The sequence below is a fragment of the Chionomys nivalis genome, chromosome 15 (assembly GCF_950005125.1).
Source record: "Chionomys nivalis chromosome 15, mChiNiv1.1, whole genome shotgun sequence".
Lineage (NCBI taxonomy): Eukaryota > Metazoa > Chordata > Mammalia > Rodentia > Cricetidae > Chionomys > Chionomys nivalis.
Genome location: NC_080100.1, coordinates 52,157,585 through 52,182,108, shown reverse-complemented (window position 1 = coordinate 52,182,108; position 24,524 = coordinate 52,157,585). Strand labels below are relative to the sequence as shown.

General features: G+C 35.9%; 1 protein-coding gene across 2 annotated transcripts in view; it reads left to right on the top strand.

Annotated features, from left to right (window-relative positions):
* Positions 1–24,524, top strand: part of Homer1 (homer scaffold protein 1) — a 107,149-nt gene that overhangs the window by 45,737 nt on the left and 36,888 nt on the right. For both annotated transcript variants that reach the window (XM_057789888.1, XM_057789887.1), the window contains exon 5: positions 7,621–7,760. In XM_057789888.1, coding sequence (XP_057645871.1) covers positions 7,621–7,760 — 140 coding nt within the window. The remainder of the gene's footprint in view (positions 1–7,620; positions 7,761–24,524) is intronic.

The following is a 24,524-nucleotide window of genomic DNA, read 5'->3' as shown; positions in this document are numbered from 1 at the left end:
ACAGAATTTAGACTGTTACACTTTCTGGTGTTCTTTTTCTCTTCAAAGTTTTTATTTTCTAATTGACCCCGCTCAACTTGCTCCTTTTCATTATAAGTCTTCCATTAGAGTTACCACTAAAAACCACATGGCAGAGTCTGGACTAGGCTGTTTTGAGATTTCTTCTGCTAATGAAATTAATACAAAATTCTTCACTTTAGCTTTAAGCAGACTTTTAAGACAAGGGCAAAAAGCAACCACTTTTTTTCACCAAAATATTACAAGATCGGTGTCTGGACAACATACTAAAATTCTTCTCTGAAACCTTTCGAGTGAGCTCCCAACAGTTTAAATACTCTTAGTGCCACTGTCTTCTTTGCTCCTATTAGTATGGCCCATTATGCAGTGCTTAAAGCATTCCACTGCTTTCCTAGCCCAAAGTACCAAAGTCCAAATTCCCCCTAATAAACACATGGTCAGGACTATCAAGCCACTCTTGATACCAACTTTTGTATTGGTTTAAGTTTTTCTTACTATGAAGACACCATGACCATGGCAACTCTTAAAAGTAAGACATTGAATTGAGGGAGCTCACTTACAGTTTCAGAGATTCAGTCCATTATCAGCATGGTAGCGTGCAGGCAGACCTGGTGCTGGAGCTGAGAGCGCTATATCTTGCAGGCATCTGGAAGTTGACTTAAAGTCATACTGAGGGTAGCTTGAGCAAGATAGACCTTAAGCCCACCCCCAAAGTGACACACTTCCTCCAAGAAGGCTACATCTCCTAATAATGTGATTCCCTTTGGGGCCATTTTCTTTCAAACCACTATGATACCTAACAACACAAGAGCAAAAGTCCAAGATGATCAACCTTTGTTTTTGACCATGGTCTTTTGTACAGGCAATGGTAAGACAAATTTGCTCACTTAGTGGAACTAAAGGAGAGCACTCATTCCTAGAAGCTAGCTGTGACACACCATGCAGAGCCACTTGGGAAAGCCCAAAGGAAGTAGTTAAGAGCCAGAAACAACAATGGAACTCTATGCCAGACTTTGTCTTGGGACTTCATGGAAAAGTGGAGAAACGATAAAATAATTTAGGGTTGGTTAGTTTGAGCTATTTTATTGGCTCTCAGTTTCTGTTGGCTCTAATCTGGCTCTGGAGTGATTAAGACAAAGGAATATGTTTCTGCAGTACTAGGCCAGATAAAGAAACTGGTTTGTTTGATACTAGCATGGTTAGTTTGGCATCAGAGTTGTGTTCCTCACTAGGCTCCTACTTTCTCAAAGTATTGACTAGTTCTAGGGGAGAGGAGTAATTTATCTAGTCAAAATATTGCAAGATATTGGATAATTGTGGTGAGTAGAATTGCTTATGTGCAAGCTTGACAACCTGAGTTCTCCCCCGAGAACTCACAAGACGGCAGGAGAGAACCAACTGTAGCGGCGTAAATGAAGGCAAACAGAAATTATAATAAAATATTTAGCTTTAATTAGGAAAGACTTACAGAACCCGAGGTTCCCGCAGAGAACAGAAAAGCAGAAGGGGTGGTGGTGGGGGAGGGGGGAAGCACACCAGCAATATTTATTAGTAAAAAATATCCTCAGGGGACCCCACCCTACAAGCAAGGTGATTGGCTGGGGCTTCCCCTACAACCAACATCCATGCCTTCTGTACACCACATGCCTGCCATAGCTTGTGCATCTCCCCAGCCTAATAATCATTTTAAAAATAAAAAATTGCAAAATATAAAACATTGTAAAATATAAGGCATATGGTTGGTTCTTCCTGATGTTAGAATTGCTTACATCTATTTGGCAAGCCTCACTAAGTATCAAGAGTTCATTTTTATTTTAATTAGGAGAGTTCTGCAAAATGTGCTTTCCTCACAGACTAAACATTTACTGCGAATTGAAAACAAAGTCCATTCTTCCATACTTGCAGCAACCTGGAATAATTGGGTTATCTTTGTGAAACTCTGTTGAATTTCTTTTTCAAATGCTTTGCTACTCCAGTGATTCCTTTAAGCATAAAAGCCATTTAAAATTATGTGCCACTATGTATCGGGAGTTCTGATTCTTTTAGGTGAATGATTTTGTTGTTACCAAAAGCTGCAACAAAAAGCACATTCAGTTAGTAAATACAGAAAAATATTAGTAAAGCTGTAGTGGTTGATACATTGTCATTGTATTTAGTTACTGTTTCTCCAGTTATAACTTACCGTGTTATAATTGATTGTAAACTATTACAGGTTAGTAAGCTAATTTCTTGTCTTTGGTGGAAGAAATGTCTTGAAGCTTTTGCTTTGGCCAAACATATGTAGAAAAGATGATCATATTTGAAAAAAAGTCATGATATAAAAAGAATGAGCCGGACAGTGGTAGCGCATGCCTTTATTTCCAGCACTTTGGAGGCAGGTGAATCTCTGTGAGTTCTAGGCCAGCCTGGTCTACAGAATTGAGTTCCAGGACAGGCTTCAAAGCTACACAGAGAAACCCTGTCTCAAAAAAAAAAAAAAAAAAAAAGTAAAGAAAAAAAATGAATAATATGTTAATTTGTTCAGCATTTGAGATATAGGCCTTAATTTATCAAATATTAGAAGTCTGTTAACTTACTGTGTAGGAGCCAGAGAAAAAGTAGAAATTTTTTTTCCTCCTCCTCTTCCTTGCATTTATGACAATCTGATGCTTCTGTTTTGTTTGAATGGAATAATTTTAATGCAATAACTGGTGATAGTAGATGGTCAAAACTCTTATTTTTATTTGAGGAGGTACACCATTAGTTAAGAATAGAGTGTGTGGGATGGGATATAGCTCAGTGATATATATATATATAGAGAGAGTCCCCTTGCTTACCAGACTCTAGAATGGATGCCCAGCACTTCAAAGAAAGACGAAATGAGATGGGAAGCTCAAGCATGTACAGTCTCTTGCTGCGCAAGCCTGATAACCTAGTTTGTGTGATCCCTAGAGCTACAAGGTAGAAGGAGAGACCCAACTCCTGACTCTAATGCCTCATGCTGTAACACTCAAGTGCCCCTTCTCTTCCTTTTCCCTCCCCCTGCTTCTCTGTCCCTCTCTCTCCCTCCGAACTTTCATTCCCCGTTTATCCCAACAAATACACAACAAACACAAACAGTAAAACACAAAAGAAAGCATACACATTTTCAAGTCAGATGAACTTAAGAGTTTTTTTTTGTTGTTGTTGTTGTTGTTGTTGTTTTTGTGACTGGAGAAGTTGCTTAACCTAAGAGTGTTTGTACATTTTAGCCTGAGTTTTATATCACTATGACTTTATTGAGAGAGTTGAGTATGATAAGAATAATGACAACTCATGGTTAGTGAATGATGTGTACTCCAGAGCCAGGCTTGAATTTTGGCACTATTCTTTATTAACTTTATGAATTAGACCAGAAGGTGGGTGTGGGAGGGCTGTGAATGAAAATTAGGAATAAGACCAACTAAGTCTTTAAAAGGTACCTGGCACATAATAGTTGTTAGGAAAACATAGATGCTGTGTGTTTTAGGATTTCTATTGCTTTGATAAAACCATGACTAAAAACAACTTGGGGAGGTAAAGGTTTATTTAGTTTTTATATCCTATGTCACAGACCCTTGAGGGAAGCCAAAGTTGGAACCTGGAGTTAGGAACTGAAGCAGAAGCCATGGAAGAACTCTGCTTTTTGGTTTGCTCAGACGTGCTTCTTACATAACCCAGGACCACCTGCTTAGAGGTGGCACTGCCCACAGAGGGTTGGGTCCTCCCACATCATTTATTAGTCAAGAAAATGCCTCACAGGCTTGCCTACAGGCCGATCTAACAGAGGTGATTTGTTAATTGAGATCTCTTCTCAGATGACTAGTTTGTGTTGAGTTGACAAAAAACAACCAACACAACATGCGTCAGAATTCTCTTGAAGACTTATTACAGCACAGTATAGTTTTCATACTTAATAGGTATAAGATGGAGCCCAGAAATTTGTATTTCTGATCCCTTTTCAAGAGCTACTGGTGAAATTGGTTGTAGTTAAGGGATGCTATAAATAAACAAGTCATTCCATCCACCTTCAATTCCTGAAATGAAAGGAGTCTGGCCTTTAGACAGAAGTTAGCCATTTCATAGTCTTATCCTCTTGAGCTAAGGCTGTATATACTCCTGGCTTAGTAGGGAGAGAGTTAAAGCTAGCATGAGCACTGTAGTTGTTAAGTCTGTATGGGCTGCAGGGAGTTAGGTGAAGTCTAGAACAGTAGAAAGGGAGTGGAACAGATCAGGAGAGCTGGAGACTGGGGTACAGACTCTTCGTCTGTTGGGATCAAAACCAATAGTTGATGAATTAATCAAGAAAGAACTAAGGCTTGAAGAACAGATCTGTAATCCCAAATATTCTGGAGGTTGAGGCAGGAGGATAGTAAAGAATGCCGGGGCTACACACTGATAAGATTCTGTCTTAACATAACAGTAAGTGAAAAACAGGGTTGAGCTCATTGATACAGTACTTGCTTAATGTGCGGAAGACCCTAGATTCAATCTTCTTAGTGGTGGAAAATGTGAGGGAAATGTTTTAAAACATTTTTAAAATTGTTATATTAACATTCAATAATTTTATTCTTCAATATTTTAATCTCAAACCTTAAAATAGGTTGTTGACTTGAATCCTACCTTTATCTTCTGTGATTTGATTCTAACAGATTTACTATACCAAGAGTTAGTTGTTATGGGAGGTCTCTGCAGGATGTGAAACCAGCAGGGAAATGGTGAGGAAAGAGTGAAACTCGACTCACCGATTTAGGTGGCTGGTGCTGGGCCAAGACTCTGAGAGTCTGACGTCAGCTCATATATTTTTTGCCATATTTAAGCACGGCACAATTTTGCAAAAAGTTTTCAGATAACAATTAACTCATCCCCTTGAGTACAGCAAACCTTGAGAAATGTTACAAAGTGTGTATGACTTCATCCCTAAAATGGATTCTGTTGACTTAGAAACAGTACTCAAAAGAAGGTCTAGGGAGGACAACTAACGTAAACATAATGCCTGTGGGAGTCAGGGTTTGGCCTGGCCCTAAGATAACATAGAAGTCAGTTAGGCTGCTGTAAAATACAAATGACCTCTCCCAAGGATGAGTTTTATGGTCTAGAAGCAGTGCTCAAGGTTTTAGTGGGAAAAGGTCTGGGATTAACAAACACAATATTTTGAATGATATGGACAGAGTCTAGTTCAACAGGTAGTAAAGGATTACCAAGTTGTAAGCTACATTTTCCCCCCAACATTCTAGGAGAACGGCCAAATATCTTCTCCCTTTGGAGAGATTAGCAGTGTGTTTAATTTTCCTGCCTTCTCCAGTGCTTCTCTGTGCACAACAAACGACCTTTTTGCCCTTTACACATTTTTTGAATTTTTTTTCTTTTTTTTTTCTTTTTTCGAGACAGGGTTTCTCTGTGGTTTTGGAGCCTGTCCTGGAACTAGCTCTTGTAGACCAGGCTGGTCTTGAACTCGCAGAGATCCACCTGCCTCTGCCTCTCAAGTGCTGGGATTAAAGGCGTGCGCCACCACCGCCCGGCCATTTTCTTGAATTTTGAGGTTGTTTTTTTGCTTTGTTTTGTTGTTTTTGAGAATAGGTTTATTTTGACTTGTAGTTTGAAGGGATATATATTCATTATGGCAGAGAAGATGAAGCTGCTGGTCACATTGCATCTGAAGACAGGAAGCAGAGAGAGATGAATTTAAAGTTGTTAAGTAGAGCTAAACCTTGGCACTTGCAAACATACCTGAATATTCTATTTTTATATCATTTCTCTGATATATGGTATGATAAATATATTGTATTATATATGATTAATTCATTTGTGAGTTTTATTTTACTTTATAGCCATTTATTTTTCAGACATTTTAAAGCATTGCATTTGGTTTTAATTAAAATAACTTCTAGCTTTGCATTCAGATTTCATTAATTTGTATAATATTTAATCCTGTTATTAATATTGTAAGTATAGTTGGCATAAACAATCTTGAAGGCAAATACAGCTGGCTCCCATTAGACAGTTACTGTCTAATGCAGTTACTGGGTACAAAATATGTAAGAATAGTGAAGAGTGACCTGTTAGTCATGAACCTCAATCAGTTAGTGCATTTTACAGTATTACTTAGGGGTTGTTCTTACAGAGGACCAGAGTTCAGTTCCCAGCACCTATGTCAGGGAGCTTACAACCCCAAGTCACTTCAGCTCTGGAGGATCTAACACTCTCTTCTGTCTTCTGTGGCTGCATGCATACACTCACACAAACACACACTAGCACATAAAAATATAATAGTATGGGTTGGATCAGACTCAGATTTTCTTTTCTTTTCCTTTCCTTTCTTTTTTTTTTTTTTTTTTTTTTTTTTTTGGTTTTTTGAGACAGGGTTTCTCTGTGGCTTTGGAGCCTGTCCTGGAACTAGCTCTGTAGACCAGGCTGGTCTCGAACTCACAGAGATCCGCCTGCCTCTGCCTCCCAAGTGCTGGGATTAAAGGCGTGCGCCACCACCACCCGGCTTTCCTTTCCTTTCTATTCCTCTTTTTTCCAATTTTTTTTTTTTGTGTGTAGGGAGGTTCTAAATGTTTACTATTTTTCTAATCCTTAGTATTGACATTAAATTGTAAAATGCCTTTAACATAATTAAAAGTCTGTTAATATGCTTGACTTTATATTTAGAACTCTGAAAAACTTCCATGAAAAGTCTTTGACTTTCAGCAGTCACAGAAGCAGTATCTTTAAAGTCAGATAGGAGCAGAGGAAACCCATGGCCTTGCTACATGCTGGGCCCACACTGTGCCTGTCTAAGAATGTTAAGTTGTCAGAAGCTGGGATTTCAGCGATGGTGGCTCTGAATGGTGACAGACTATAGGGACTAATTCACACCGGAAGATGACAGGATACTTGCCCCAACTCCATCTTCTTTATGTATCAGAATCATGAAGTTTCTCCCCAGATTTTCCCTTCAAACTTCTGCACAGAAAAGTAGGTATTTACAGTTTTGCAAAAGTATGAAAGAATGAGGTGGGTGAGTCTTTAGTGGATAATAATAATAAAGGGCCTGTTTTAGTTCAGCTGAAAAGGATGAAACTAAGGAACTCTTCGGGCCTTATTAGAATTAGTACAGAGTCTGGTGAGGAAGGATGGAGCTGGTAGAGCCCCCACCCTGCTTTCCCCTCTGTAGGTGGTAATAGTCTTCTGTTTTTCTGAGACAGTGTCTCATTGTGCTGCTCAGGTTGGCCTTGAAGCACACTCTTCTCCTGCCTTGTCTTCTTGAGTGCTGGGATTGTAGGCAAACACTATCCTGCCCAGCTGCTATTTTTCATTCTGAAGTAATTTTGTGAATACCATTTATTCTATTTGGTTTCTTTTATTAACACAAATATCTTTAGGTTTTTATAATTACATTCCTAAATTATTATCTTGATAATTTTAAATTATTATATTTTATTAATTTTCTTATGAGTTGCTTTCTTGAAAAAATATTTTTAATCTAATTCAAATTTCAGTTGCTATTTGATTTATCACAAGGAATTAATTTAGATGACATTGTGTGACTGAACAAAAGTAAAACACTTTTTAAAAAAATCTCTTACTCTCTTTTCTCTCTTTCTTCTTCTTTTTTTAAAGGAGTCAGCAGGAGGAGATCTTCAGTCTCCTTTAACACCAGAAAGCATCAATGGGACAGATGATGAAAGAACACCTGATGTGACACAGAACTCAGAGCCAAGGGCTGAGCCAGCTCAGAATGCATTGCCATTTTCACATAGGTACACATTCAATTCAGCAATCATGATTAAATAAGATGTACAAATGTGGAAGCTTATTTGGTTTCAGAAACAACCTTTGAGTGAAAATCTCAGGTCAGACTTCTTTAATTAATTTATTGTTTTTGGTTGCTTAAATTGACTGAATGAATATTTTTGCCATTATCTATGTGGAAAAGGAGGTATTGAGTTACTTATTAGGAGAAACTTTTTCAGTAGAACAAAACATAAATCCCTTCTGTTTTTTAAGGACCCCTTTTGTTAACCAGTTTGCCATTTTCATGTATGTAACCTAAGACTTACACATTGTAATTAGAAGCAATAGGATTCCTACTCTGAAGTCAAGCTTTTCCATTGTCCTAGAGGTCTCATAGCTTGATTTCACAGAAGACAGTAGAATCCAGGCATAAGCCTGTGAATAATAATAGCAGGTTGCTTTGTCTGCCAACAAGAGAAAAAGCTTGAATTGCTTTTGAATTTTTAAAAGAATTCTGTATTCTAAAAGATACAATATGTTCTAAATGTATTATAAAATAGTTACATTAATTATTGACCACGTGGTATTATTAGACTGTAATGAAGAATGTGAAAAGGCACTATTGAAATTATTTTTTATCAAAGCCTATCTGTAATCTGCCTTAACATTAATTTTTACCCTTATTTGAATGCTTTTTACTAAATAGCTTATGTAAAATTAAGAAAATAGTTTTGTTTTGTTTTTTTACTGCACATTGTTTTGGAGGCACCAAGCTTTAAAAAATTAAATTCTTTGACAGATTAAAAGTTGCAAAGTGAGATATTTCAAGCTGTCTTAAGTGAATTCTAATTTTGATTGAGCTGAATTAAGTAATAGGGCATAGGACTAAATATACTAGGCAAGTAGTAAGGAATCTCATTAGGCTGAGGAGGAAGTCAGGAATGATGTTTTAGAAAAAATGGGAAATGTTGAATGTAAGGTTGCTCTAATACTAATTCTATATAAGATAGTAAGACTTTTTGAAGTAAGTTGTTCCTGATTTGAGTTACTGGAGTATACAGAGAGCTGAACTCAGGAAAACCTTCATTCCCTCAATCTGACTTCTAGACATTCATGTTGATTTAGTGAGCAGTCTTTAAAAAAGACTGCAGTTCTTTGATAGCATTACAAAAATTACATTATTTAATTATAAAATGGTATTGTAGGATAGAATTTAAAATATTTTAACTATATTAAGGAAAGGAAATTTTCCTATTAAGTTATATTTAACATTTGCATTTAAAAGACTGAACTGTAGCGATCGTAATTATATACTTAACTCCGAAATTGAGTCATCTGTCCTGAATATTGTGGCATTTAGAAATAACAACTTTTAAATTTAACATCTATAGAAGCTACCTCTAGTTTATACACTTAAAATTTTCAGAATGTCCACTGTTTTGCTAATCCTTAATATTGCTATTGCTTCCCTAGAATTGGTCCTCGCTAATGATTTTTTTTTTTCTGTTTTTACTTTTACCTTAAAGATACTGCTTCTGTGACTTCCATGGTTTGTCATGGAGGATTTGACAGTGTTCTAAATAGGAAACCTGGGAGATTAATTTAATCTTAGTCTATGCTGAAGGCATTTTATAATCAGACAGTTTTTCTTAATATGTTAAGGATTCTCAGTATAGGATTTTATAAAAAAGTATTCCTTTGAATTCAATGGTATATGATTCAGCATTCATCTACTTCCTTGACTGAAATAAAGATTTTCATGGGAGATGGATTATTTACAGGTACTGCAAGAATTCCTACTTTTCAAAAAGATAGAAGTTGGTATTATTCAAGATTTCCTAAACTATGGTAGTTTCAGATCAACTTAGTAGGTTTTCCATGGCTTCTGAAAAAGAAGGCAAGCAGAAAACATCAGTTAAATTCATTGTAGTGTCAGTGTTATGCATATATATGTGCATGCTGAATTACAGTGTAAAGCATCACAGTTTGAAAGCACATGCCTTTGACTTAGAGAAAACTAAATCCTAAAATTTAGTTTATGTGTCCTAGGTCCAATTGCTCATTAAGAATTACTTTGATTCGATGGCTCAGTTCTTCTGACTCTGCCCTAGTATATATGTGTATGTATGTATGTATGTATATACACACACACACACACACACATATCATAATACATACATAATAATTTTTAAATTTTTTTATGTGTATGAGTGTTTTAAATGCAGGCATGTCCATGCCTGGTACCCATGGAAGCCAGAAGAGGTTGTAAGATGCCCTAGAATTGGAGTTCTAGATGGTTGTGAGCCACCATGCAGGTGCTGGTATCTCAACCTTGGTCTTTCTTCTACAAGAGCAGCAAGTGCTCTTAAGCACTGAGCCAACTCTCAAGCCTTCCTTTATTGTGTTATTTTAAAAGCAAATTTTAGATACATAATTTCATCTACAATAGTTTCTTGAACTTTTAAGGGAATATGACTAAGCTAAGACAGTTTTTATTTTACCTAATTCAGTGGCATAATGCCGTACCTTGAATTATTTACTACTTTCTTTGGTTTTTAGAAAGTATACTGCTAAATGGGCTCTTAAGTACTCTTTAGTTAAGTGCTATAGTACTGTTTTATGTTCTTGACATAAACTATGCAATAATAGTCTAATCAAATATGTTTTGAGGAATGAAGACTCTTTGGTCCACTTCCATAAGTGCTTTCAAAAAACTTCAGATATGTAAAACAGGAAGACCACAAGGGTAAATGTTGGCTAATTGCTGTGAGGATATGTTATTAAATCTTTTCTAAATTACTGTTTTCTTTAAAATTATTTTTAACTTTATTGTTTATCCTTTTGGGGTTGAACAAAAATGCATTGACAAACTGAAGTGACTTTTTAGGGTGTAATTTGAGACCATAGTCTTAAACTAGCTAAGTAAAATGTAGTTATACCCTAATAGACTAACCTGTATGTATGTGTGTAAAAATGTTTTCCTATCTCATACAAGGTAATTGTTTGCTTCCTGGTGTCATTTGTGTGGAATTTTGGAATGTGTTATCTCTTACAATAAGTGGTTGGATTTTTTTAAATTAAGATTTAAGACAACCTAATTCTCTCAGAAGTAGTTTTATATTATTGTAGTGCTGCTGGAATGTGATACTGAAATATACTACTGAAAATTAAGAAATTTTATTTTGTTAATTATAACTTTGATTCTCAGATGCAGTATTTATATTGATAAATAACTGCTATCATCTTTTTAAGAGTTCAGAACATAGATCACCAGTTTGTGAAGCTATTTTTGTACTGACATTTTAATAGGTTTGGCTACCATAATGGGAAATAGGTTCTTTTAAGGACTGATTATATTTGGATTCTTCTAATGTTTGGATAGTACATTCTTATGGTGCTGCTGGACTTTATGCATTTTGGAGGTACTGCATGTATTTTCTATTCTGTTAGAGATTTTTTTTGCCACTTCTTGTGTGTTTGCAATAACCCATTAAAAGGTATATACAGAAATATTTTCTAGTATATTGCTTTTTACTATAAAACAGTATAATAGTAAACACCTGGGTTGATCCGCTCCATTTTTATTGGTTATCTAAGCTTCAGAAAGGGACTAGATTGAAGTTACATGTAGAGGTTTTTGTGCAGTTTTAAAAACTAAATTTCATTGTCTATCTTAAGGAACATTTTAACCAATTTTTTAAAAATTAAAGTATTTATATTTAAATGAGCTAAAGTATACCAAAATGTACTTTTTATAAATTAAATACAGTTTGTAGTTATTTGCAGATGTTACAAATCAGAAAAAAAGTGAGTACTGTTAACAGGCCTAAGTTCTGCCTATTGTGCTGGCACCTGCCATTAACCCTAGCTCTCTGGAGGCAAGGGCGAGTAGATTTCATGAGTTCCAGGTCAGCCAGGATTATACAGTGGGACCTTGTCTCAAAAATGGGTCTAATTTACCACTTACTGTGTATATCCAGGCATGTATCTCTCTCCTTTTTTAGTAGTAAAGAGAACCTAGATTATATGTATGGACTAAAGTAAAAGTAATTGCTGTAGGTAATTTTTGTTTGGATAAATCTATAAAGCTGGAGTTTAATTTTATAAGAAGTGATTTTTATCACTGATAAAATTATAGGCAAAAATTTTACATTGTACAATTCCCTTATCTGCTACAGTTTGACTTTGCATTGTCAAATTTCAAAAATTATACTAGATTTTTTAAGGTTAATATGAAAGCTAAGATAACTTGAGATCATAACTCAGCAATTTAGAGATACAGAATTTACTTCACCATAATTGTGAAAGGGTAGCATTTTATAACAAGTGCTGTCTTGTTAATTTGCTACTTAATACTAAGCTGCATTCTCTGCGAACTGAGAAGAGATTTATGTCTTTTAAAATAAAATGCAGCAAAGAATATAGTTTTTATCACCAAGATTGTTAAGTAGTTTTCTGAGTGGATACACTTAATTTTCTGTCTTAAATTTTTGGAAAACTACTTTTCATTTTCTTCTGAAGTCATCCAAGATTTTGTGGAAATGTTAAAATTTGCTAAAGCCTTTTGTAAGGCATCACCACTCTGTATAGGTTATTTATCAGAAATGTTTCTATGAGATCCAGACATTTCTAAGCTACTTTCAGTGTATGATTAGTTCCTTCATCTTCCCTTCCCTGCTGTTACTGCTAGTTCATCTCTAATGCTGTCAGCTTCTTTTTGCAGCTGTCTGATTGGAGTTAGCTATGTGGTAACTGGCCATGGGTGAGATTGATGTAGATTATGATCCCTTTCCTTGGAGGACTTTTAAAAATTCCTCCTTTCTCTTTCTGTTCTTAGCAGACCATTGCATGGATTCCACTGGAGAGAGGTCTGCTCTGGCACATAAGGGAAAATGCTTTTATTTCTATTTGACTTTACTTTTTAGAGAATTAAAGATTAAAACCAAGATATAACAAACCTAGGGAGAAGCAGGCATGTTGCATACATAGGTGAAATTTGTGATATGGGTGATGGTAAAGAATGATGAGCTCTGGTTAAGTGGAGTGTGTAAGATATTGAAGGTTTTAGAAGTGAAGTGAAGGCAGGGGGATGTTATCTAGTGATCAGCTGATCTCTCTTCTAGACCTTTGAAACCAACCTGTAACAGACAAATGCTTGTTTCTTCCATTAGACTCGCACTTCCCATGAAAATACTATGACAGTTTGCTAAAGTATGTTGAAAGTATGCTCCAGTGACTTCCTTTCTTATGGAATATAGGAAGTATAGATACAAAAGCTATTGAAATGACCATACATTGTATTTGTTTATATCACTTTGCCATTTTTCTGTTTACAATTTAGCTTGTTGACCAGTAGAAGGAACTTTGGCCATTATGTAGTTCAGAAACCACTTCATTTTACAAATGTGGAAACGGAATCAGAGTAACCTTATCTGCTAAGTTCATCAGAGAGATCTTCAGAAATTTGATCCATTAGAGTCTAACATAAGAAAGTGTCTCATTTCAAACACTCACCCTCCTCATTTTTGTTATCGCTTAACATGCTTGCCTCTTCATGTGTAACTCCCTGTTCAGAAATTCTCAGCTTTCCAAGTAGGCCTCATTGACTTGAATTTCTAACTATCTGTCATATATTTCTACTTATTTCAGACAAACAGTAAATAATGAATAGTTTTTTTTTTTAACAACTAAATAGCTCTTTGCTGTTCCTGTTGATAACTGAGGTAATAGAACAAGGTACATCAAATTGATTCAACTTGTTCATTAACAAACACACACATATTTAGTATAACTAGCAAAGATACATATTTGAGGATATCAGCTTAATGTCATAATTCCAGCAAAAACTGTTAATAGTTCCGTTACTATTCATTTGTTTGTTTGTTTGCCCATTTGTTTACTTGTTTGTTTGTTTTTTTGAGGCAGAGTTTCCTGTGTAGCACTGGCTGTTCTGGAACTTACTCTGTAGACCTGGCTGGCCTTGAAATCAAAGAAATCCACCTGCCTCTGCCTTCCAAGTGCTGGGATTAAAGGTGTGTGCCACCACTGCTAGACTCCCTTTACTATTTTTATTGGCAACTTTTTATAGCAATAATTGACATGCTAAACAATGTTTAATGTGCTATTTAATATTTACATATTAAAATGTACAATTCAGCAGTTTTAATATATTTACACAATTTTACAGCCTTAACTATAATGAATTTTTACCACTCTCCTGTCCCTTGTCCAAGATGAGAACTAATCTCTACCCATCAGAAATTACCCCATTTGCCTATGCTCACATACTCTCATCTCCAACACTAAACAGTCATGAATCTACTCTGCCTATATGGGTTTCTCTATTACTTACATTTCATGTATAAGAACTCTATAATATGCACTGAGCCATATGTTCATTCAGTGGTAACTATTTAAAGGAATCGCCAGACTGTTGTGGCAAGCAGCTGCACCAATTTGCACTTCCTTCACCAGAGTATAAGTAGCACCAGGACTTCTTTTTGTTTGTCTCCTTCAACCTTCCTGGTACTGGCTTTGAACCTAGAGCCCCAAGTGTGTTGAGTCAACATTCTGCACTGAGCAACACCCTTCTCCCTCCCCTCATCTTTCCTATGAGTGACATCTTCTTGGATGAATTGTATTTTATTGTGATTTTGATTTTCCTAATGGAAATCTTTAGATATGCCTGTAGACCACTTGTATATCTTCAGAGAAATGCTCAGATCCCTTACCCACTTTCAGTTAAGATTTGTCTCTTTATTTTTGATTTGTGAGAGTCCTTTATATACTCTAGATATTAAACATTTATCATATAAATGAATTGCAAGTGGTTTCTCTAATTTAGTAGGTTGTCTCTTATTTTGATGTGCTTTACAGTTTTAGCATCATTGACTAGTCTGAGGTCAAAAGACTTGCAGCACATTTTCTTCTAAGTTTCAGCTCTTCAATTTTAATCTCTGATCCATTTTTTTTGCATGTAGATATGAAGTAGAGACTTGCCTTCATTCTTTTATATGATTATCTAGTTTTTCTAGCACTATTTTTTTCAAGGCTATTCCTTCTCCATTGAAAATACCTTAACATTCTAAACAAAGACCATAAAAATGGAATTTTCTTCTTGCCTATTGATGAGTCCTGTCCTTTACCAGTACTACATTGCCTTCATAGTTTTAGCTTTTTAATCTTTAAAGATTTTAATCTTTAAAATTGGGATATATGTTTGTATAGTCTTTTTCCTCCCTTCCTCCTTCCCTCCTTCCCTTCTTCCCTTCCTTCCTTCCTTCCTTCCTTCCTTCCTTCCTTCCTTCCTTCCTTCCTTCCTTCCTTCCTTCCTTCCGTCTGTCCTCCCTTCCTCCCTTCTTCCCTCCCTCCTTCCCTCCCTCCCTCCTTCCTTTTTTCCTTTCATTTATTTATTTATTTATTTATTTATTTATTTTCAAGACAGGGTTTCTCTGTAGCTTTGGAGCCTATCCTGGAACTAGCTCTTGTAGATCAGGCTGGCCCTAAACACAGAGATCCACCTGCCCTCTGCATCGCGAGTGCTGAGGTTAAAGGTGTGTGCCACCACTGCCCGGCCCTTTGGTTTGATTTTTGAGTCTCTAAAATTTCTAAGCAAAGTTTATCCTACAGAAAATCCCATTAGATTCCTACAGCGAAACTGTTTGGAATTCTGATAAGGATTTATTAAAATTAATAAATGTGTTAATTTTAGTAGTTTTAAAGTGGATTCCTTAGGATTTTCTGTGGATAAAATTTAATTTTCTGAAAATTGAAATAACTTTACTGTATTACTTTTCATCTAGGTGCCTTACATTTCACTTTTCTGCCTAATAGCCCTAGCTTACAGTAGTACTTATAGTAGTAAGTACTAAGAACATGCAAGCCCTTACCTTGCTTCTGATCTTAGGCAAAACATTCAGGGTCTTTCCATCAAATGTCAACTGTGCAGGTTTTGTAGATAAATACAAGTTCTCTTGTATCCCTAGATTTTTTAGCATTTTTTTCATCATACTAATTCCTGTTAGTGATTTCTTCTCTTATGCCTCCACAGTGTGATAGATTTACTATTTTATGTATTTTCAAATTCAACAATATTTATAGATTATTTCAAAGGAAAAAAAGAAACTTGATAAGATAAAAATCTTATAAAAATAATAATATTGTTAAAGAATATAACACTGGTCATCACTTTTACTATATTCAAATGTGAAGATTTTTGTTTTCTTTTTCTCTCTCCATCATATAGGAAGTAGTTCTTATACAGGAGAATATGAATAAAGTTCACTTGCTACCTGATCTTTAAGGTCTATTGTTATTTTGAATATTAAAGTTATTGATTTGTCATATAATTAATGCTCTACAAATGGCTTTTTTTTGTTATTGCAGTATGTCAGCTGGTTGTTTTAAATGATCACTTATATGATCAGTACTTTTTCCTTATGGTACGACATCAGCTGGTTATTTTAAATGATCACTTAAATGATTACTTATTTTGACAGTGTTCCACCAGGTTTGCTTTGGAGGGTTTTGTGTTTTGGAACATAGGCATTTTAAGAGTTTAGTAAAGTTCTGCATTTATTTTCAAGGAATGCAAGAATGTTGTGGTTATCTCAGGACATTTTTAAAACTTTGCATGCATAGTAGAAGTCCCAAAGAAATTAATGTTAAAAACTTTTACTTCCGTATACCTGAGACACCAAAGGCATTTGTTTAAACTTTCAACATAAAAGTAGTCCATGACACTCTTTAAAAAAAAAAAAAAAGATTAATTTATTGTGTATACTGTGTTCTGTCTGCATGTATACCTGCAGGCCAGAAGAGGGCGCCAGATCTCACTTCTGATGCTTGTGAGCCACCATGTGGTTGCTGGGAACAGAACTCAGAATCTCTAGAAGAGCAGTCAGTGCTCTTAACCTCTGAGCCATCTCTCCAGCCCCCAATGACATTCTTGAACTGTAACCTTGGACAGTTCTGCAAGATGCTTTCTTTCTTAATCCAAAGTCACAGCGTTAGTGTCTATAAATGTGAAGTTAATGACATGGCCTGTTAGAAAATATGTTTTTAAAAAACTTATTTGATCCTGCGGCTTAATACATTTTTGTAACTAAGTTTTTCTAGGATATGCTTATTTGTAAGCTAAATTACTATTAAAGACACCACCTTAGGACTTTCTTATGTTCTTCAAAATACAGCACTCCCCATCCATTACAGAGAATGAGTAGTCCTAATTTTTTAAATTATGCAGTGAAATAGATGATGTGTGATGTCTAATTCCAAGTGCACTGCTGGTGTATATGCCCTTTGCTTTGCTTTGCTTTGCCTTGTTTTGTTTTGTTTTGTTTTGTGAGGTGGGATCTGGTTCTGTAGCTCAGACTGGCCTTGAACTTTCTTCTTGTCTTAGCAGAATTACAGGTGTTTACCACCATACCCAGCTGGTAATCATACCTCTTTCAAGAGGTATTAACTGTTTTGTCACCATTACAAGTGGCCACAAAGTCTTAGGTTCCATGACAAAGAAAGAGAAAGATCTTTAATGGGATTTTAGGAACCTTATCACATATAGGGCCTGCTAGTAGTCAAACCCTGAACTCAGACTAGACAGAGGAGATTATCTGAGTTTTGCTGGAGAAAGATATATTGGGTAGAGAGAAATAAATACAAAACATCACATACCTAAAGAGATTCCTATCCTTTCCCCACTACCACTTTTTTTTTTAATTCTACTTGAAGATTTTTTTCTTTTTATGGAAAAGTTGAACTCTTTATTCCCTTTTATCCTATACTTATTGGATAGTGATTTTTCTCAACTTAAAAAAAAAAATCAGTTCTCCAAGATGGATTTTTCCCCCTACTGTGAAGACAGCCAGTTTTCCTTGCTGGAGAACTTCTCTGGCCTTGGTTATTTTTTTAACTGAGTGGAGTCACTATTTCCCTTGGAAGAAGAGGATCTGCAGTTTATTCTAGTGGAAAAGATATAAATGATCCCTGACTGGGAGAAGCTCCTCGAAGAAACATGACATTTAAAAGGCCCAGTCATGCAATGTTAGCCTTGAAGAATGAAAAGAAAGTAGTTCTGTTAAAGAAGACACCTGCCTGGATCCTGTGTTGGGAGAACAGCTGAACTCTTGCCATCTAGAGAAAGAAGAGAGACACTTGAGAAAACATTTCCTATTTTAGAACTTTGGGAAATGACATAATATTTGCTTCACTAATTTGCAGAAGACCGAAAAGCCCTTGATGGAGGAGGAAAAAAGAAATGTTTGTTGAAAATCAAAATAACTTCCTGATGAAGATGGTAAAAACAAAAAGAACCAAGCAACCTGATTTTCTTGGACTTCTAAATAGAACTGGTGTACAGATGTTATTTCTTTTGAAATTTAGCTAATATAGCAACTTTTTACATGTAATCTTGGCACATGTAACATTGCTCAAGCACATATCATATGTTGTCATGCATCCACCTCCCTACCTCACAGGGATGTTGTGAGGCAAATTTTAAATCTTCCCCCCAAAATGCTATAAATAGTAATTCATGCCTATTTCTTTGTTGATAGTTTCTGTTTGTTTAAAAATTTATTAAGTGCCTTATTATATCTATAAATGAATATTAGGTAACCTTTTGAAAGATAATTGCACTGTATTTGATTCATCAGTGAGCATCCTGTACAAAGAATAATTTGGTTATATAAGGTGTTAAAATGATTCTTTTACTAATGAGCTTTTAGACAATAATAATAAAAGCTATGGTAAAAATGTCTGGATTTCCCTTTTATTTAATTGCTCTTACTATACAAATAAAGATTTGATGAATACTTCATAATATATTGAAAGAAAATTTGTATCTGTTAATCAGAAAATAAGGAAGTAAATTGAAGGATTCAAGCTTATACACTGATACTTACAAACAAATAAAAATTCTTTCCTGTACAGTTATATCGTTGAAATATTATTTGATGACTAAAACCTATGTACTATAAAAAAGGGGAAAAGGCAGTGATTCTCAACCTGTGGGTCATTACTCCTTGGGGTCCAATGACCCTTTCATAGGAGTAGCCTAAGACCATTGGATTTACATTACAATTATAACAATAGCAAAATTATAGTTATGAAATAGCAACAAAAATAATTTTATGGTTGGGGATCACCACAGCATGAGGAGCTGTATTAAAGGGTAACAGCACAAGGGGATTGAGAACCACTGCTTCTAGTTGCAGGTGTTGGTCTGGTTGTTGGTTGGTTGTGCAGTGCTGGGGACGTAGGATCCAGTAGGTCGCATGTGCTAGGCAGGCACTCCTACACTGAGACACACCCTTGTACATAAGACCTTTTAACAAACTTCACAAACTTCACTAGATTCCCACCACCTCACTATCCTATATACCCTGGATTACTCAGAGGATAAAGGTGTAGGAATGGGAGCTAAAGAAGGCATCTTTAATAAATACTATAATGAATTTCCTTCCCTCCTGTTCCATTCTCTCCCACAACCTGTGTGTGCATGTGCGTGTTTCTTTGTTTGCTTTGTTTTTGCAGTGCTGAGAATGAAACTAGGATCTTTACATAGTAAGCAAGCTTGTTACTAGTGAGCGTTATTCACAACCTGATTGCTCATTTAATAGCTTTGTGATCCACAGTCATTTAAGCCTGTTGCTCTAAGTAGGCGGAAGTGGTCCATACTGTAGTTTTCCAATTCCACACTTGAATACTCAACAAGCATATTTGGGGGAATTTTTTTCTCTTACTAAAAGTTATATCAACAGTGAGCAATGCAATGAATTTGATAGCAATCATTAAATAATAAAGAAAACTATAAGAATTAATAAAGCTCCTCAAAATTAATCTGAACCTTTTTATATACCAAAAATGTAATTTTAATTTTAAGACATCAGTTATTGCTTTAAAGTACTTATTTAAAAAGTATCCCAGTGCTGGAGAGATGGCTCAGAGGTTAAGAGCACTGCTTGCACTTCCAAAGGTTCTGAGTTCAATTCTCAGCAACCTCACGGTGGCTCACAATCATCTATGATGAGTTCTGATGCCTTCTTCTTTTGTGCAGGCAAACACGCAGGCAGAACACGGAATATATAATAAATAAATAAATCTTTTTCTTTTTAAAGAAAACTGTATTTGAAAAAAAAAGTATCCCCCATATTACATCTAATATATGCTTGCTTTTCTAGCTGAGGTATTATGGAAACAAGTGTGAAAAGCTTATGAACATGTGCTTCAGAAACAGTGGAGACATACAATGGTACCTTAGCAGTGTTGATTTCTCTAATATTTAAAACTATGCTTTCTTCAACCAGTTTTCTTATGGGAATAATTTATAGGATTCATCTTGAACCTAATTTAATTCAAGAAATTAATTTTATGGGAGATATGAATTTGATTAAGAATTTTGCAATATAAAATACTTCGAAATCTGAAACTGCAATATGCTGCCACAAATGGAAAATTATTCATCTGACCACAGGTGGTAACTCATAGTCAACGTTACTTCAGGCAAACCGAAAATCCTGTATAAAATAATCTTCAGACTGTATATGTGAGATGTATATAAAACATACATGAATTTCACACCCAAGATACCTCATTATGATATGAAAAATTTTTAAATCTGGAACACTTCTAGTTCCATGTATTTTAAATAAGGATAATATAATCTGTAGTGAAATGGTTTTGTCATCATTTTGGTCTCTAAAAGTACAGAATGTTCTTAGCAAGAATATAGGGATTGCATTTGGGTTCTTCTGCCTTCAGTACTATCACTTCAGCAAATGTTGTCTGCAGCTGTTAGGAAAAGAGAAAGGTTAGGATGTGATTTCTAAGTAAGCAAGATTTGATTTCCTTAATGTGACCCTATCTTTAGTCAAGAAATGAGTAAATAGGGCTGGAGAGATGGCTCAGAGGTTAAGAGCACTGATTACCCTTCCAGAGGTCCTGAGTTCAATTCCCAGCAACCACATGGTGGCTCACAACCATCTGTTAGGACATCTGATACCCTCTTCCGGCCTGCAGGCATACATGCAGACAGAATACTGTATACATAATAAATAAATCTTTAAAGAAAAAAAGATGAGTAAATATATCCTCTGTCTTCGGTGGCTGCATCTGAGAGTCAGAATTGGCTTTGTAATTGCTAAGACATGTAATGTTACTGTGCTATATAAAGGAACCCTTTTCATACAGCAAATTAGCTAGCTCTGCCTTTAAATAGAACACTAGGAAAAGGAGTATCCTATGCTTTGGCATAATGTGCACACATAATTGAAATTACTTAAATTCCTTCCAGATGGCACTACAGATTCAAAGTTTATATCAGTTACTACTTTTCGATAATAAACTCATGTAAAATTAGAGCACTCTCCTAAGATATCAGATGAATTCATAAGCTCTTGGAATGGATTATTATAATGAGATAAGTTTCAGAAGCATTGTTATCTGGTAACTAGACTTAAAGATTGAAAAAAGGTTGATAAATAGGTTATAGGTTGAATTAAATCTCTTATACTTGAAAATTTGGAGTTTAGCAGTATTTTAAAAAATGATTTATTTTTTTTTACTTTGTGTGCATTAGTGTTTTGCCCACATGTCTGTGGGGTGTCGGATCCCCAGGAGTTATAGATAGCTTAAAGTTAGAGTTTTGAGCTCATGTGGGTGCTGGGAATTGAACCCAGGTCTTCTGTAAGAGCGGCCAGTGCTCTTACCCACTGAGCCATCTCTCCAGCTCAAGTTTAGCAGTATTAATAATAGCCTGGGAATATAGTTCAGTGAAGTCCTGACTAGGTGGGCTCAATCCTACGCATGTTCACACACACAAACACATACACACACACTTGCGCACGTGTATACACACAAATATTAACTGGCCAGCTGAAAATAAATTTTTTTCTCTAAAGTGGCTTTCTTAACATCATTTTACCCATTTATGGAAAATGATAGTATCAAATTCTTTGGGCAAGCAAGTTGTGAACCTTTGATGAATAATAGAATACTGTATCTGGAAAAGCAGTATGGACATCTAGCACCCTAAATAGTGCTAATTGATGCTTTACATGTGAGCCACACCTACCTGTCCAGCACAAGTTCTAAACTAGTTTAGAGAAGTAAAGTATTTTATACAGGGGCCAAAAAGGTCACCCTTTGTGTTTAATTTGCTGAAATTCAATAATATCAAATGAAATGCATTTTTGTTGTTTTTAAGTTTTATTTCCTGGGGAGATATTTTGTAATGATTTATTTATGAATGTTAGTTTCAGAGTCTGAATACCAAATCACATGCACTATCCTTAGTTCTTTTAAAGAATTAAAGTAATAGTGGGGTGTGTGGAAGTCTGCTCATTAAAGGGTAGCCAGGTTTATATTTATCCCATTTTTATAAATTTTTGTTTTCTGTTGTCTCATGAGAAATAGAACAGACACCATTACCTATTTTTTCCCCCCAGAGGGGGAAAATCTGAAGCATAGAAGTATTAGGGATTAAAAAAAAAACAAAACTTTTTTATTCTTAGAAAATTCCATAAACGTATACAATATATCTTAGTCTTATCAATCCACAGTTCCCCCTTCATACCTTCTATCTCCCTCCCTCCCTCCCCACCTCTCTCCCAACCCATTAAGCTCAGTTCACACAGTCTCCCTGAGTATGGCTGCAGGGCCATTCATAGCAGCTTGGGCAAACTACTAGTAGCCATACCCAGGTTAAGGAACTTTTACAAATCCGTAGGAATAAGAATTAGAACTTGGCTGATCCTCTGCAGTCTTTTTCTTTCTCTGTTGTGAAGAAATTTTAAGTCTCTAAAGGACACCAAACTTGAAAAACAAATAATTAACAGAATTTAGTCATTATGTAGGACAAAAATAGGAGTGCCTCAAAGGTACAATTGAAATGCAGTGAGTACTGAGCCTGTAGACATTTATTCGTTTGAGAACATGATATGAATCTAGATTAAACCCATATGATCATGTTCATTTATTTAGTCTTTTTTTTTTTTATTTTTGACAATGTATGTGATCATGTTCACCTTCATCCCTTTCTCTTAAGAGCCCTATCCCCAGTCTCTCTGGAGCACTCTTTCCCAGTACTGTCCCGCTGCTTTTAGGGGTTTGTCTTTCCCCCAGTAACCTACAAAATTTAATAAAGAGTATCTGCACATGGGTATAGTGTTATTTATTGTATCATGGGCAGCTTACCAGTGGCTGCACCCCTGAGGAAAAATGTCTCGTCCTTCCCTGGCGGCCATTGACTCATTACCTGGGGGCTGCCTCATATGGCTCTTCCCCATCCATCCTGGAATTTGACAAACTCGATTTGTGCAGATAACCCATAACTGCCATTGAACTTACAAGGCAGTGGCCATGCCATGTCCAGAAGACACAATATTCCTCTCCATCTTCTGTCTCTTGAATTGTTTCTATTGCCTTCTTTAATGTTAACTGACCCTTAGTGGAAGGGTGGTGCAAAGAGGTCCCATTTTGAGCTGAACACTCAGCAGTCACCTTCGGCACCATGACCAGATAGAAGTTTCTGCCTTAACCACTGCCCACTGCAAAAAGAAATTGGTCTAGTATCAGGTTGAGAACACCATTAATCTCTGGGTATAAATAAATATTTTAGAAGATGGCCTGGCCGGGCGGTGGTGGCGCACGCCTTTAATCCCAGCACTCGGGAGGCAGAGGCAGGCAGATCTCTGTGAGTTCGAGACCAGCCTGGTCTACAAGAGCTAGTTCCAGGACAGGCTCCAAAACCACAGAGAAACCCTGTCTCGAAAAACAAAAACAAAAAACAAACAAACAAACCAAAAAAACAACAAAAAAAGAAGATGGCCTGCCTTTGTGTTCATGTTATAATTGACATATGTCATAGAGTCTAGTGCATATGCTTATGTCTTTGTAGTCATAAAAGTCTTGAGTATCTAATAGATTATATTTTCAAAGAATTATAGGGGATCCTTGTTTGCATAATACATGAGTGTAGGCCACAGTATAATGTCCTTATACATGATTTCTTTGCTCTATGATTAGGTAATGTAATACTGAGATTACATTCTGTATATTTACCAAGTAGCTAGCTGTTGATCTTAGATCTTAGCTTAGAACTAAGCAATTCATACCTTAAGTCATAGGATCAGCAAACATTGGCACTCATGTCCTGAGAGTGCTCAGATTTTTGTGTAAGCATATTGCAACCCATGTGCATCTAGAGAAACATCATAAGAAATTGAATCTTCCAACATACCTGCAAAGGTATTATGCAAAATGAGCATTTCTAGAAGTTAGGGGTATTTGGAAGGCACAGTTATGTCTGTGTGGTTGGTAGGTAGGTAGGTAGGTAGGTAGGTAGGTAGGTAGGTAGATAGATAGATAGATAGATAGATAGATAGATAGATAGATAGATAGATAGACAGACAGACAGATTGTGTGTGTGTGTGTGTGTGCGTGTGTGCATGTTCACTTGCATATATAACCTCATGCATTGGATGTCATTTGACACATTGTAAGTGCAAAGTCGTCATCTGTATGGCTTACATATTCTTCCCTCATGGTGCTCCTAAGAACAATCTCATCCACCTTTATAGATGCTTGATACATGATTTCTATCAAATGAGTACTGAGATGGGCTGATGAATGCATACTGCCAGACTGGACTTGACCAGTGTATGATATTTGTGTAGGTTCAAGGTAGTTTTGCCCTCATCTTGAGATCATAGAAATGACATCTGGAAAGCTAAAACTTGGAAGAAGTGAGAATTCTTTCTTACTTAGCTTTAAGAGTAAAAGAATAGGAGGAA